At 47.0% G+C, this 16,111-nt stretch overlaps 1 protein-coding gene across 1 annotated transcript in view; it reads left to right on the forward strand.

The window, feature by feature from the left end:
- The window catches only part of MCM9 (minichromosome maintenance 9 homologous recombination repair factor), a 441,313-nt gene that overhangs the window by 326,514 nt on the left and 98,688 nt on the right, over positions 1 to 16,111 (forward strand). Inside the window, exon 8 of the mRNA XM_086926735.1 lies at positions 11,699 to 11,873. Coding sequence (XP_086782861.1) covers positions 11,699 to 11,873 — 175 coding nt within the window. The remainder of the gene's footprint in view (positions 1 to 11,698; positions 11,874 to 16,111) is intronic.

The following is a 16,111-nucleotide window of genomic DNA, read 5'->3' on the forward strand; positions in this document are numbered from 1 at the left end:
AGCCGCCAAACGCTTTAAACACAACTTCCTTAAGTCACACTCGGAAACGCCCTTTGCTGACACCTACTTCTCACCGGTCAATGGATCCCTGAACACCGATATCATCTTCCACACTACACGCAGAGCTCAATGGAGAAAAGCGTTCTTCTCCCTACTCACCGTCTCCTCCACTAGAAAATCCGCTCACAGCCAAACTCTCACCATCTCACCATCCCAAGCCTTTCCAGGCAGAGCCACCATCACTATTTACAATAACGGGATTGTCCTATCACAATCCACAGACAGGAACCTGGAACTGCTAGACAACATGTTCCCCACTTTCAAAGAACACCTTTCCAAGTCACGGTCAAACACTCATATCTCCCCCAGTCCCACCAACCATGACCTCACAGCCACATACTCTTCAATCAGGGACACACCTACCACCCCTGACCTCCCATCCCCTACCCACTTCCCCAATACCCCAATCCAGCACGCCGTCACAGACACAGATCATTCCCCCTCATACACCGCTCTTTCCCTCGCCCCTTCTACCAAATTGCGGACCTCCACACATACCCTCAACACTCCTATCACACCTACAGCGGGCATTAACACCCCGCTCACCGCTGACAGCACAGTTCCCACCCATAACACACCTAACTTAGTCCAGCACCAGAACAACACGCATTCCGACAATTCCCCACCTTTATCCCCCCCCACTCTCAGTCCTCATTACCCTCCAACCAACTTCGCAGAACATACCCCCTCTCCTAACTTAACTCCCCCTCCCCTCAACAGGACCATCTCCAATCCCACTTCCCCTCCTACTCTCAGCCCCCACTACCCTCCTTACACCCCCACCACGGCTTCCAGTCTCCCAACCTTCACCTTGTCCCCCCCCGCCTACCACCAATGACCCCACCCATAACATCAACTTCCTCTCTACCTCATCCACACCCCTCCCGTCCGAAACCTCTCTCATCCCTAACCCCATCCCGCACACCAACACAACGCAGACCTGCTCGAACACCAGCCCGCCCTCCCACCTGCACACGAATCCCCTGTCGAGCCAGTCACCCCTGACCGCCACTCCCACCCCCACCACCTACCCTACGATGGAATACATCACGGCCACCCTCACTCAGATCAAAGAAGACATTCACGCCATCAAAGAACTACTTTCCACTCGCCCCATACACCGCCCACCCTCCTCCACCCCCCCTCCCAAATTGTCTCCTACTCCGCCGGCGGACCCCCACCCTCATCACGCCACACACCAGGCGTCAATCCCTGCTCATAGGCGCAGCAACTGCCCTCGTCCCCCGCATCGCCCCTGCAACCCCTCACACTTCTACACCTCCCAGCCAAACTTGTCTCCCACCCCTCCGAATAACTCTCGCACCCAGCTATCCCCCAATCTCACATCAATCCCAGCTCTTAATCGCAACAACCGCCCTCGCCGCACCCACAACTCTTCCTCTGACCTCGACACACTCACCCTTCTCCGCTCCTATGACCCAGTCCCCCAAACTCACACAAGCACCCCACACCGCAACATTCCCACGATACACCCAAATCCCCTTAGACCACCCACACTAAACAGCAGATTCTCCATCCCTAATAACCTTAGAAAAGTCCCTCTCTCGCTAGAACCATCTAACACCCTCTACACACCCCGTCTCAAGTGCGCTCTTCTCAACTGCAGATCGGCCACGAAACACTCGGCAGCCATTGCTGAGCTCCTCTTATCGCGGGACCTTGACCTAATCATCCTGACTGAAACATGGCTAACTGAATATTCGACACCCATAATGGACATTCTGGTTCCTCCTAACTACCACATTATCAGGCTCGACAGAACAGGCCAAATAGGTGGCGGTATCGCATGCATATACAGGAATAACCTCTCTGTTCAGAAAGTCAATTCCACATCCCTACCATCACCAACATCCTGGGAATACATCTGCCTCGACATTATTAGTGAAGGCAAACCGATATGCTCTCTTCACAGCATTTACCACCCACCCAGGGACAACCTCACCTTTTCCCAACAAATCATGGATATGATCTCAACCAATTCCGGACGCCAGCTCACCCAAATATACCTTGGTGACTTCAACCTCCATTGGAACGACCGCAACGACGCGGTGGTAAATAGTCTTAAAAATTTCCTCGATGCACTTAACCTCACCCAAATATGCAACAGCCCGACCCACGTGAAAGGCTCTACCATCGACCTGATCATCTCCAAAGAGGACTCTATCCAACTCGAATCCATCCAACCCTGTGACTGGTCAGATCATCATATTATCACATTCTTTATCAACGAAAAAGTCAAAGTCAACCCGGCGCAACTCTCCAAGCCCAAAGTCTGGAAAAGAGACACGAAAAAGCTCAACCCAGGCTCTCTGCCCCCTAACAGTTGCAATCTCCTACTCCCTCCTGCAGGCGCCTCGGACGTCCAAACTCTGACGGACCACTATCTCAACACTATGACCTCTATAATTAATGAGGCTGCACCTATGCAGCTAAAAAGAGTCTCTACTAAAATCTCCAAACCATGGTACGACGGGAGTCTCAACGAAGATAGAAGAGACATGCGAATGGCAGAACGGACCTGGAGATCAGCCCCCTCCGCATTGCACCTAAAGGAGTTGAAGGAAAAGAGAAACGCCTACTTCAGGAAAATAAAACGCTCAAAATCCGACTTCTTCAGCCTCCAACTTAACCAAGCAAAAAACCGCCCGAGAAAACTGTTTGAGCTAATCAAATCGCAATCCAAGGAACAACCTCAACCACTCAACACTGGTCGTGAGGCACCCTCCTGTGAAGACTTCGCTGCTTTCTTTATCCAAAAAACTGACAAAATAAAAAGCGATCTCCTCATTGACGCAAGCCTCTACTCCAAATCCAAATGCCTAGCACCCGCTGAACCAAAAAACAATGCTACATGGTCAACCTTTGACACATACTCGGAAGAAGAAATTGGCAAATTACTCAGCACCCTGAAACCATCCAATCACCTCACGGACCCCCTCCCTGCCTTCGCAGTAAAAGACTTTACCCCTTTGCTTCTCCCTCTCTGGACTAAAATCATCAACAGCTCTCTCCAACAAGGAAACATACCTGACTCCCTCAAGGTTGGTCAGGTCACACCTCTACTAAAGAAACCAACAGCCGACCCCTCTGACCTCAACAATTACCGTCCCATCACCAATATCCCCACTCTCGCCAAACTGCTGGAAAAATGCGCACAACTACAATTGACTAAACACATTGAGCAATTCGATCTCCTCAACCCTCACCAGTCAGGCTTCCGAGCAGGACACAGCACAGAAACTGCTATGACTCACATAATTGACGACGCACTTCAAATGCTAGACCAAAACGACACCTGCCTCCTCATCCTTCTTGATCTCTCCTCCGCATTCGACACCGTTAAACATGAGAATCTACTAGAACTACTAAACACAAGAATGGGCTTATCTGGAACTGTCCTCAAATGGTTCACTTCCTTTCTGCACAACAGGTCGCAGAAATTCAAGAGCAACAACCTGATGTCCGCGCCAATACCTGTAACGCTAGGCGTCCCCCAAGGATCCTCTCTATCCCCAACTCTGTTCAACCTAGTCATGGAACCTCTCACCACCTTGCTACAAGCATCCAATGTACACTTTCACATGTACGCCGATGACACCCAACTTTACCTCAAATTACAATCACCCAACGACATCCTGCTCCTGAACTCAACGATCAGATGCACCCAATCCTGGCTTGCAGACAATCACCTCAAACTCAATGCCCTGAAAACAGAGTTCCTTCTGATCTCACCTCCAGCGAAGATAGCCACCACCCAACATTGGCTTAAACTCCTAACCGCACTCAATGTCCAACCCACCATCGTGGACTCAGCAAAATCTTTAGGCATAACACTCGACACCAATCTCAGCATGCAGCAACATATCAGCCAGGCAACAAAGGGAGCGAACTTCCAGATCAATACTCTGAGGAAACTTAAACCCTTCCTCCCAGCCAAAGACTTCCAAACTGCGGTACAAGCACTAGTCATCCCACGAATTGAATACAGCAGCACCGCCCTCTGCGGACTCCCACTAACTACAACCGCACCACTAAAAGCGTCTCTAAATGCTGCAGCGAGACTCATCACTGGGTCAAAAAAGCACTCCCACATTACCCCTGACTTGAAGTCCCTGAATTGGCTGCCTTTTGAAGCCAGAATACATCTGAAAATCGCTTGCATGACACACAAGGCGGTACACCTAAATTCACCCGGCTACCTTGCTCAGAAATTGACAATCTCTGGGGGAATCAGAAACACGAGAGGCACAAACAATCTTCAGCTGAAACCTAGAAGATTCCGGAAGGAAAAAACATACAAGCGCTCCTTCTCAGGAATGGCGCCAAGGATTTGGAACTCACTCCCTCCCGAAACCAGGCTTATCTCCTCCACTACACTCTTTAAAAAAGAAGTAAAAGCTATCCTTATGGCTAAATACACTTGATCTACTATCTCGAACCCTATTAACACCCTGCACTGATCTGTATTACTTGCTTGACCCCTTTACTTATTTGTATGAGTTGTCTTATCACTCACATGATTGGCTTTGCAGCCACCTATTTGTATTATGTAGTAGAAAAAGCTTTATTCGAGTTATACACTCATAAAAGCACACACATAAAAATGCATACATTTCTAAAATCATCAACATCGTATAACAATAATTTATAAAAAATACATGATATATAAGATAAAAATTGTTATCAATTAGAATTAAAAAAATAGCTTTTTCATGGTATGCGGAAACTAAATGCATGTTACAATATAGCAACCTCCAATTTGCGGACCATTCCTAAGTTTATACAATAGGAGCTGATGCCATACATATTAGCCGCATTTTTAAATTTAAAATTCATATATATCTCCCAGTTGTTGTCTGCAAGGAGAAGTCGTACATAGGAAAGTGTAAAATTCATAACACATTAGAGGATAGAGCCCTCCTCCTTATAGACCAAGCCCACCCCAGATATTTAGCAGTTCCAACTACGATTGGTATTTCAGTGGAGGAACAAATAATTCTCAGTCCCTCAACACCACTTTGGACACCGAGGTTCCTACAAACTGGTGCCAGCCAAGAATTTCTTGCATTTACATAAGCATCACATAAAAAAAGAAAGTGTGCGATGCTTTCCTTAGGGGCCCCACATGACGGACAACACGAGTCACTATTAGTTCTCCATCTCGACGTCATGCACCTCAGGGGGAGGGAACCTGCCCTTAATTGGAAAAATAATTTCCTGTCTAATGGGACAGTTATGCTGTCCCAATATTTTTCTAAGGAAGGTCTTTGTTTAATTTCCAAAAATCTACCCCCCATGGATTCCGAGGATACGCTCCTCCAAAGTTTCTGGTCGAGATAATTCCAATAAAGTTCTTTAATACTGGATTTACTTGGGAATACTTCCCCGAGGGGGTTTTCCCATAGTTTGGAGAGCCCAAGCTCAGCAAGGGTGTCCCTTAGCATTTTTAACCATGTGATTTTGTGGAAAACATCTAATTTGGCTAGTGCTAAGAACCCCTCAGCGTAGTGTCTAATTTCCATTGTGGTCCATAGGCGTCTCCAATAGAGGATAGGCCTCAGACGGGCACGGTCACTAAGCGATCTTCTACCTAGATCCAAACCAAGCGGTATCAGTGGTGTACTTTGGGGTAGGCTGGTTATCCCTCTCATAAACCTGTTCTCTGATCTTTGGAGGGTAGTAAGACTCTCAAAGCCCCAGACTTCAGCCCCGTAGAGGGTTGCGCCCAAGGCTTTAGCGTCGTAGACCATCAGAACAGGTTTTACAGGCCTGGTTTTGGATTTTACTTGTTCAACCCTAAGGGCTCCCGAGATCTGTTGGTGTTTCAACACCGCCTTCTCTATGTGACGTGACCAACCAAGTTTGCTTGAAATCTCGACCCCAAGGTATGTAAAAACATTTACCAACTCTAATTTGGCATTGTTCAAAAATACATTGGGTCGAGATTGACGCTTTTGCCCAAAGGCCATCAACTTTGTTTTGTTTACATTAACCTCAAGACCCCGTTCTTTGCAGAATGAGTCAAAAATGGTCAAAGCTCGCTGAAGACCCGACGGGGTTTTGGACACGATCAAAGTATCGTCAGCGAACATCAGAATTGGAACTCTGATGCCCGCTAGCGAAGGTGCGTCAACCATTGCACCCGTCATCCTGTCTACAATGCCATTAATGAACAGGGAGAACAGCAGGGGTGCCATTGCACATCCCTGCCGGACCCCCCGCTCGACTGGAAAGTTGGTAGTGGTTTCCCCATTCCTCCCCCACTGAACCTTTGCATAGTTACTTTCATGCAAACGCATTATCAGCGTAAGCAAATCAGGTGGGACCCCTATTTTGGACAGAACCTCCCACAGCGTGCACCTGGGCACCAGATCAAAGGCAGCCCTTAGATCAACAAATGCTACATAAAGGCTGCCTTTGCCCAGGAGTACAGTCCCCCACCGCAGCATGGTGAAACGAAAAATTTGGTCGACCGTACTGGTTGCACGTCTGAATCCTGCCTGGAAGGGGGATAAAGCATTGTTATCATCTACCCAGGCCATAAGTTTGTCGACCAGCATCTTCCCCACTACTTTTTGCATGGTGGCCAGCAAACTTATTGGTCTATAATTTGCCGGGAGTGACCGATCCCCTTTCTTGAAGATCGGTATTATTATTGCCCCATTCCATATACTTGGGATTTTTGCCCCTTTCGCTAGGCCGTTTCCCAACAAGGTCGCGTATTTTGCCCACTGGACCTTGTCGTGTTTAAAAATATCTGAGGGGATTCCGTCAAGCCCAGGGGCTTTTCCCCCCTGCAAACTTGCTATTACGTGTTCCGCGTCCTTAGTTGAGAATAAATCACCCTTGCAGAATACCAAAGGGATTGGTTCAATGGCCATTGTATCCCTACTCTCAGCATACTGGGGTTTAAAATATTCGACCCACAACGCCTCATCGACATTGTTGTCGGGATTGTTAGGGGCGCCCCCTCTTCCCCATTTCACAATTTTCCAGAAAAGTCTGGAATCCTTTTGTCCTGAAGCCTCGAGTAACTCCTCCCAGTACTCCTCATCCCACCGCTTCTTATCCTTGTGGATACTGTCCTTATAGAGTTTCCTGGTGGCGCTAATCGAGGCCTTGTCCCTGATTTTGAGTGCTCTGCCCAACTCCAGTCTGGCTACCCTGCACTGTTTGTTGAACCAGGTCGCCATTGTAATTGGTGCTTTCCTGGTAGTCTTTGGAGGCTTGGTAAAGTGCGGTTTTATCAAGGAGAAGAATGTGTCGTGTATGTCAGCTATTTGGGCAGAGTCTGGTGTTACCTTGTCTACTTTTGCCATGGCATCAATAGCATTGACTGTCTCCATATTAATGGACTCCATAATGGATGAATTGGCCAGGACGTAAGGCCATCTCACCCGTCTTAAGTCATTAGCCATAACAGGTACACTCCCACAACCTGAAACTAGGTTAGTTCGTGCAGCCTTCCACCATGAGTGGGAGACACAGAGGGGGTTATGGTCACTTTCTACTCTCCCCACAATTTCCATGTCGCCCACTCCACACCATAACTCAAGACTACAGATGACATAGTCAATCCTACTTTTATTGTACCCATTATCGAATGTACAATTGCCACCTTGGTCACTTTTTGTCCTGCCATTGAGGGCCCTCAAACCATACTCCAAACATAACGCGTTCAACAACAGAATGTCTTTTGTCCAGCGCTTCACAGGTATGAGGTTTAGGTTTGGGATGCCCCAAAGGGCATCTTCCTCAATTCCTATTGGGTATGCATTGTTTTCTAGAGGCTCAAAAGTCCTATTCAAATCACCAGCCAAGATTACTTTGTTTCCCAGTGACCGGGATTCAAGGGAGGCGGATAGGACCTCTAGGGTAGGAGAATTCCCAAGACTCCTGCCCCTAGCATATATATTGTAGATGTCTATCAAACCACCCTTTCCTACGGATAATCTCAATAATTGTATGTCCTTGCAACCTAGATCAATAATTTTTGCTTTAACATTAGAGTTTTGTTTGATCCAAATTGCGAGGCCACCCATAGGTCTACCCCTGGGGCCTCTCGTAGCTGGTATACAAAAATTTAAATATCCTTGGAGATAAATTGGGTCAGAAGCCCACGTCTCTTGGAAAAGGCACATTTCGAATCCATTTACAAAATCAATCCAATGCTGTGACAATAGTCTGGCCCCCAAGCCCGCTATGTTCCATGACAAAAGTCTCTCCAGAGTGTTTTCTATACAAGTGCCCTTTTTGTTAAATGCCATGGGCAAGAAATCATCCGGCTTCCCACCATCACAATCCTTTCCTAAAGCAATATTTACACAATTTACACCTATTCCATCCTTCATACAAATAGTGGTTGAAATGCCTAGTTCACCCGCACAACCTGCCGGACTTGCAATGGTGCTCCCATCATTCACCTTCACTACTTCAGATGATGGGCTCGTTTCAACTTCGTTGTATATCATTGTTTCAACAGGGTTACTCCACCCAGCTTTTTCCCCTTCCAGATGTAATTGCGTGACTGATCTATGTCAACATCCCCATCTCATCTGCCCCTGCCCATTTTGGGGAATAAATGCTGGTATATAGCAATTATTTGGTCTTGGTATGGGAGCAGCTATGGGGCCAGCCTCTACCCCGGTATAAGGACTGGATCTCAGTAGCTCCCTACAGCCCCCTAGGTGAATGACCGGTCTGGGATAAAAGAAAGTGAGGTCCACAACCCCAATCCCACCTATATTAGTATTCCAGCCAGGTCCCGTTATCAACCCCACAACCCTTGGATCCTGGAAGTTAATTATAATGCACTCACCCCCCTGCTTTTTTAAAGTATTCCCTATCCAGTTAACCCTTCTTGCCCCAATTATCAAGCCATCCACTCCCCCTGGCAGGGGTCTATTGACGCTAAGCCAATGCATGGCCTTGTTTTTTAGCATGTCATAGGTTTCTCTTTGGCCCTCCATTAGTGGTGGTACATTCATAAGTATGGCCACATATGGGTGGGAGTCCGGGGTGAGCTGTACTGGGGGGATCCTAGTCGGTGGTTTAGTTATATGGGGTTCTGTTTGTGCTTGCTCAGGAGGAGCACGGCACTGTGTAAGGATGTTTTCCACTGCCACAACAGAATTAGTCCTGTTCCCGGTACTAGGGGCATCCCTTGTGGGACCACCACCCATTGCTATCTGGGAGGTAGGCCCCCCCTTATTCCCGTTGCCATTGCTACAAGGGATTTTGTCCTTTCCTGGCCCTTTGGCCGCAATTTTCCCCGGTCCGGTCGGCAGAGGTGTGGCATTTTTACTAATAGTGGTGGGCAGGTTTTTCACACTAACCTTGCTACCCTTGTTGGCAGTGTTATTGGGCTTAGTTTTCCCACTATTGCTAACGGTTTTGGTGGACATTAAATCAGATACATCCTTGCTATTCACCCCTTTATTTCCCTGGACAGGAGTAACATTTGCAGGCGCGAATTGTGAGTCTACCAACGCGACTCCTTGGTCTTTATCAACTATCTGTTGGTGTTTCCCAATCTCACCCATTTTATTGCCAGCCTTAATTAGTGATTTGATAGAAAAGAAATTATCTAGGCTAGCTTGTTCTAGGTGGTCAAGTTGTTCAGTTAACTTTTGCAGTCTAAGCTCTACTGGATGTAGGAGGGAACGCATTATTTTTTCCACTTCTACCAGGAAGTCATGTTTGGGAGATAGTGGCCCCGGTATTACTATGCAGGTTGGATCTACGGCTGGTGCCACCGGTTTTGTAGGAGGCACCATAGTTACAGGGTCCACTTCTGATTGAGCTGCTATGGCCTCCCCCGTTGACATTACAAGGTCATTACTTGAGAATGGTTTGGAACCCACCTTCCTATGCTTTCTAACAGGTTTTTGGGGTTGTAGTTTTTTGGCAGTAACTCCCCATTTCCTTTTGACACCGGGCTTAGGTTTAGGCACTTCCAAATACACACTAGATTTTACCACATCTCCTTTCTCTTTGGATAGTTGGCTAGTTACATCAGATTGCTCAACAGATAGACTAGTTGTTACGGAGACTAGTGGTGAGATGTCAGTTAGCTCATTATGGGAGGATAAGTCAAGTAATAAATCCTGAGTGGCTGGTAAAACAAAAGATGACAAAGGTGTGACCAGCGCAGGAAAGTTCAGACCTTGATTTTTAACAGGCGGGTTTTTCAAAAGCTCAATCGAGAGCCTACGCCCAGCTCGCCTTTCCGCCAGTGCGATTTCTTTATCTATATCCTGTGGCAAGCGTTTAAAGTAGGAATCAAGGGGGCCCATAACAGCCGGCTCTGCCTCGGCCATTGGAGGTAGGAGGGTGGAGGTGCTTGTTGAGGAAGCCATAGTAGAGGGATCCCCCCTTCAACCCACCAGTAAGCCCACTAGACACACAAGTCACAAGTCAAATGCTATATCAGTGGGTGGGTCAATACCTGGACCGTGGATGTTAATGGGGTGGCCCAGCCCGGCCTCCAGCGGCCCCGGACGGCCACAGACGGTCCCGCCCTTGTCCCGGGCTTCTCCCGGCGCCCTCCCGCGCGCTCCAGCGCAGCGGGGATGCAAGGTGCGTAATGAACGTTATGAACACAAATTGGTGCAGAGGGGGGAGGGGTCGGGGAGAGCGGCCCAGGTGTAAGCAGTCAAGCAGGCAGGCGGGCGCTCCTGGGATATGCAGTCCCAGTTCAGCGCGCGCACTCGCTCGCAGCCCCGTCAAAAATCCTTCCCTCAGCGTCCCCTTGTGTAAGACAGCAGGCAGCACTCCTGGCGCAGCGGGACCCGCGGAGCGGGTTCCGCAAGAAGTGGGCTGGTGACGAACTCCAAACAGGTCAGGTGGCGAACTCCAAACAGGTCAGAGCAAAATGCAGAGAGGCGTCCCACTCGCCAGATCCAGGGAAACAGTTCATAAGCACTCGTTGAGAGGGGGGAGGGGTCGGGGAGAGCGGCCCAGGTGTAAGCAGTCAAGCAGGCAGGCGGGCGCTCCTGGGATATGCAGTCCCAGTTCAGCGCGCGCACTCGCTCGCAGCCCCGTCAAAAATCCTTCCCTCAGCGTCCCCTTGTGTAAGACAGCAGGCAGCACTCCTGGCGCAGCGGGACCCGCGGAGCGGGTTCCGCAAGAAGTGGGCTGGTGGGCTGGTGGGCTGGTGGGCTGGTGACGAACTCCAAACAGGTCAGGTGGCGAACTCCAAACAGGTCAGAGCAAAATGCAGAGAGGCGTTTGTATTATTTGTACTGTATGATCTACTGATTTACCTATTTGACTTTGTTCCCTCATGTACCCTTCTGTACTGTATGATCTATTGATTTACCTATTTGACTTTGTTCCCTCATGTACTCTTCTATGTAAAGCGCTCTGATATCTGCGAAGATCTTGTCCGCGCTATATAAAACTTTGAAATAAATAAAATAAATAAATAAATAAATCATTTTGATGATGAACGGTTTTTCAGTGACCATTAAAGAGCTTGAAGAAAGCACTGTGCTGGTGCTACGCATCTGATGCTTTCTACATCAATGTTCGCGTAAGGTCAATCCAGGTTTTAAGATCTAGGTGGTGATAGACACTATAATCAGATATAGTCATGTGTTGATCTATTTTCCTACAGGTTTGACAGTGACAGCGGTGAAAGACTCGGGAGAGTGGAATTTGGAGGCTGGAGCACTGGTGCTTGCTGATGGAGGACTTTGCTGCATTGATGAGTTCAATAGCATCAAGGAGCATGACAGAACGAGCATTCACGAAGCAATGGAGCAACAAACCATAAGTGTGGCGAAAGCTGGGTAAGAGTTTTTACCAGTAGCCTAGTCTTTAATACCCTCCGCAGTCTACAAGTGTTAACATGAGGTTTCAGATCCAAATCCAGGTCCACCTTCTAGGCTGTAGGATTATGAATAGTCAGGCCCGGGCTAATGCCATCCCAGTGCACGTCACCATGACTGACACCAAGACCTATTTTACTAATGTACTTTTTTCCAGCATTGTGGGGCTGATCATCTCAAGTGCAATGCTCAGGATCTGAAGCTAACCCCCATGCTTCTAATTTCTGACTAATGTATTTGATGTTTTATCCTTTATTGCCTTTTATTTTAGTGTTCAACTATAGCCCTTGTCAGAAGGCCTTTTCCATTTTAACACGCAAGCCTCACAGACATGTTATGTTTCCCCCAGAGATTTTGAACTACTGAGAGAGACTGAAATACCCGAGGGACTCCCTGAAGAACTCGAGGAATTAACTAAGGCACCCAAACTTTACTATATTAAATGGAAAGCGGCAGCTTGAAGTGCACATCGAATTTTTTTTTTAAAAGTAGGAGAAATCGGAGGAGTGTATGGCATAACGTCCAGAGCTGCCTAAGACTAGAATAGTCTCTGATCAAATCAGAGGTGAAAATAAATTCAAAGTGACGAGAGAGAATCCCATGAGGCAACCTCTGATCAGCCCGCGGATGCCTAGAATAAAAGAAACCGTCCCTGAAGAGCATGGGACTGCATGCGTTGCAGCAATATCTGGTGTGCAATCACTGCAAGAGAAAAGACAGCAGTCCAAAAGGTGTCTGCTGACAAAGATGGGGAAGGAAGAGTGCTTTAGAAGAGGAGCCGAAAGGCACAGATCCGTAAAAGTAAACTCAGGGCTAAGAGAGAAAAAGTAAACATTGGGTAATACAGTGTGGTATTTTAAGAGCATGCTGAGTCTGCTCAAGTGGTGAGCATGTCAGTGTTAGTCACAGGGAAGCTTTTTCAGCAGTCGGGTCCACCTTAGCTTCCACAAGTGTAAATATTATATTGAACAAGTGTAGGAAGACATGCCCATCTGCAAAGCTGCAGGATCAGAGAGGGCACTCCTTACTTCATACCAAGTTGTGTTGAAAAAAATGAAATATACGACTAGGTCGTGAATACTTCCTGCTGAATTTTAAACTGCACGTTTGTTGTATTCTTGCTATGGAAATTTATTTTGTGAGGTCTCCGAAGCCACGTAATCCAAGCAGCAGCTAGGAGTGCACACCCTAATTTAGAAAACGAGCATTTGTAATGCAATCGGTCTCGCCTTTGGGACCTTATATGTATTTAGCTATGCAGCACATTAGCCTGGGTGCTGAAACATCTACTACTGTTCTTTAACGAGGAGGGAAAGTAAGCACCAAATTCCATGACACGCCAGGTATGGGAACACATGGAGAGAAAATTGCCTTTCAGCGGGAAATTATATAGTCCAAGCTCTGTTTTTAATATAAAGTCAGTGCCTTCGGTGGTCATATCACTGAAAAAAGAAGATTAAACAAGCATTTACAATGCAACGGTCTTGCCTTTGCAAAAGTTAGAGCTATTGGCATTGTAAATGACAACATTTTTATTTATGTATTGGTTTTGAAAACAGATAAATAAATGGCATTGTTATTTACAAAGCCAATAGCTTAATCTTGCAAATGGGAGAATGTATTGTGCACTGAGAGGGACAGTAAGGAGACATTTGCGCTGAGAGGGGCAGTGAGGAAGTATTGTGCGTTGAGGGTTCAGTGAGGAGGTATTGTGCACTGAGGGGGGCAGTGAGGAGATATTGTGCGTTGAGGGGGCAGTAAGGAGGTATTGTGCACTGAGGGGGACAGTGAGGAGGTGTGGTGCAGCACCTTTAAATCACCAAACTCTAAAGAAAGTTATTATTACTTGTGTTACCCAAAAGGTGCATCGCTGCATGAACTGCTAACAATAACCAGCACTGGAGTCCTCTTTCACCTTCTACCACTGCTGCGGATTCACATTACGTTTCTGCTTACCTAGTTTGTTGTCTCCCCAGCTTGAGAAATGGGAACTCGTATCTCTGCAGGCCATGATCAGCGGTCCTCAGCTAGCCTCGCACTGGGCCCCCCCCATTGGTGAAGTCTTGCTGGGGGTGCGGGGATTTGTTGGTGCCGTGGGTCTGGCGAGGTCGCAGCGCGACTGCGGTGGAAGGGGCGTGCAAGCGGGAGCGGTGGGGGGGGGGGGGGTGGCACTGGCTTGGGCGCCTAGGGAAGAGGCAGCGTTTGGTTTGGTGACGAGGTTAGAGGAGGTGCAAGACACCCTGGAAGGAAGGGGGCAGGGTGGGGCCACCAGCAGGAGGGGGCAGGAGTGTCATCGCTCGGCTGGGGGACACCGGACCCCCTGGAAGCAGACAGCCTCTTCCAACATCTGCGCTGTTTGCATTGGAAGTGGCTGGTGCGTGGTGATTAAGCCATGAGGTACCGGAGTCACTCCATCACATGCCAAAAACTAGTCTTGTAAATGGCCAATCCAGCAAAATCAAGTCACAAAATCAGCAACATAACGCTCCACCTATATCAAGCTGCTGGGCAACTGTTAAGGTATTGGCCTACAAGGCATGCAACCAATCCCTAAGACCCTTTAAACACCTATGAGCCGAAATCCTTAATCAATACCTCTATGAATAACCAGACCACAATACCTGAATGACATCATCAAATATCGACTCTGACTTAACCATCAATGGAAATTTGCGAACTACGTGGCTATGTAAGACCCAGACAACAGGCAGTGCTACAAGGCCACACTAATGGCAGAATGGGCACTACGCACATTTCAGTTACAGTGCACTATGGTGGAAATTGCCACAAAAGTACATAGCCAGATGTCCAAATAAATAAGGAACTGCCATGTTCAGATTAAGATCTCACCTGAAGAACTGATTTTGCAGTAATCAGTGTCTCGCTCCAAACTTTTTCACTGAAGGTCTTACAAGACGACATAGCCCCAGCTTATTGCTCAGCTAGCTTTGCTTCCAGCAAGAGCAGCGCTGAATGCCATGTACAGAGCAAATGCACGAGGACACAAAAAAGATTCCGAAAAGGAGACAAAGGGGTGAGACAATACTGAAGTAGCTGCATTTACGCTGCCAGATTAAATGAATCTGTTAAAAGGATTCACTTGAAAAAATTAATTTTGTACAGCAAAATCGCCGCTTGAACACACACCGACGTGAGACATGAGAGAACAAGTGTGGCCACACCTTAAAAGGCCCTGGGAAGCAGAACTACAAGTATTGGATAGGGCCACAACAGAACAATATAAACAGGGTATCACATCTACAATTCGTACCGAGCAAAAGCGTCGTGAAATGGAAGTCCACCGAGAGGATTCCTGCCCAAATAGGATGCAGTATTAGTTCCAATACCTCTCTTCACGGTTTAAAAATAAGTTCTAAGACAGTAAGTGCAGCTGTTTGTAACCACTGCTACCAACAGGGATTGTGGGCTCAAACGTACAATGCTTCCCAGCAAGTTAACTGAACATTTCATTTTCTTCAGAAAAAACGTTAGCACTCAAAAACACTGGTTTCATACACAGTAATTAATCATAGACCTCAACGTTGCTATTAATACGTGTCTATAAACAAAAACATCCAGAAAGTTTAATAGGCACTGAAAAGACTCCTATTAACAAATACAACCGTAAAATAGCGTATATGACCAGTCAAGTGTAGCTGTAGGTACTTTGAAAAAAACAAGTCAATGGACATACTCCGCGGACAAGTGGTGGGATAATGTTGTGTAACACTACAAACTAAATTAACTATCGTTTTAAAGCAGATTTTGTCTTAGACTGTGTGTTCACATTAAATAGTGAATTGCACAATAACTTTGCACTTGAAATAATTATCAAAAAATCAAGTCGGTTGTTATGGAGCTCAACAGGGTGCCCCAGTAGTTGTTTCGTTTATCAGTTTTAGAAATACGATCTTCTTAACGCTCGGACTTGAGCACAAAAGACTGCAAATCTTGGTACGAGCCCTAAATTAGATGCATATTTCACAGGAGATCAGCATTTTAGTCTGAATAGGCTTTAGGTTGAACAATAAATCGTGCGCTCTTCTCTCCGTCCAAAAACAGCAAATGTTTCCTTACAAGTAACATTATACTACATATGCTTGAAATGTATTAAAAAACGCCAGATTGATTCAGTAAAATAAATAACCATGTGCATCATTTGTGTTCGTATAAACTTAAACAAGAAACATACCTACCTA

This window comes from Lissotriton vulgaris, chromosome 6 (genome assembly GCF_964263255.1).
Source record: "Lissotriton vulgaris chromosome 6, aLisVul1.2, whole genome shotgun sequence".
NCBI lineage: Eukaryota > Metazoa > Chordata > Amphibia > Caudata > Salamandridae > Lissotriton > Lissotriton vulgaris.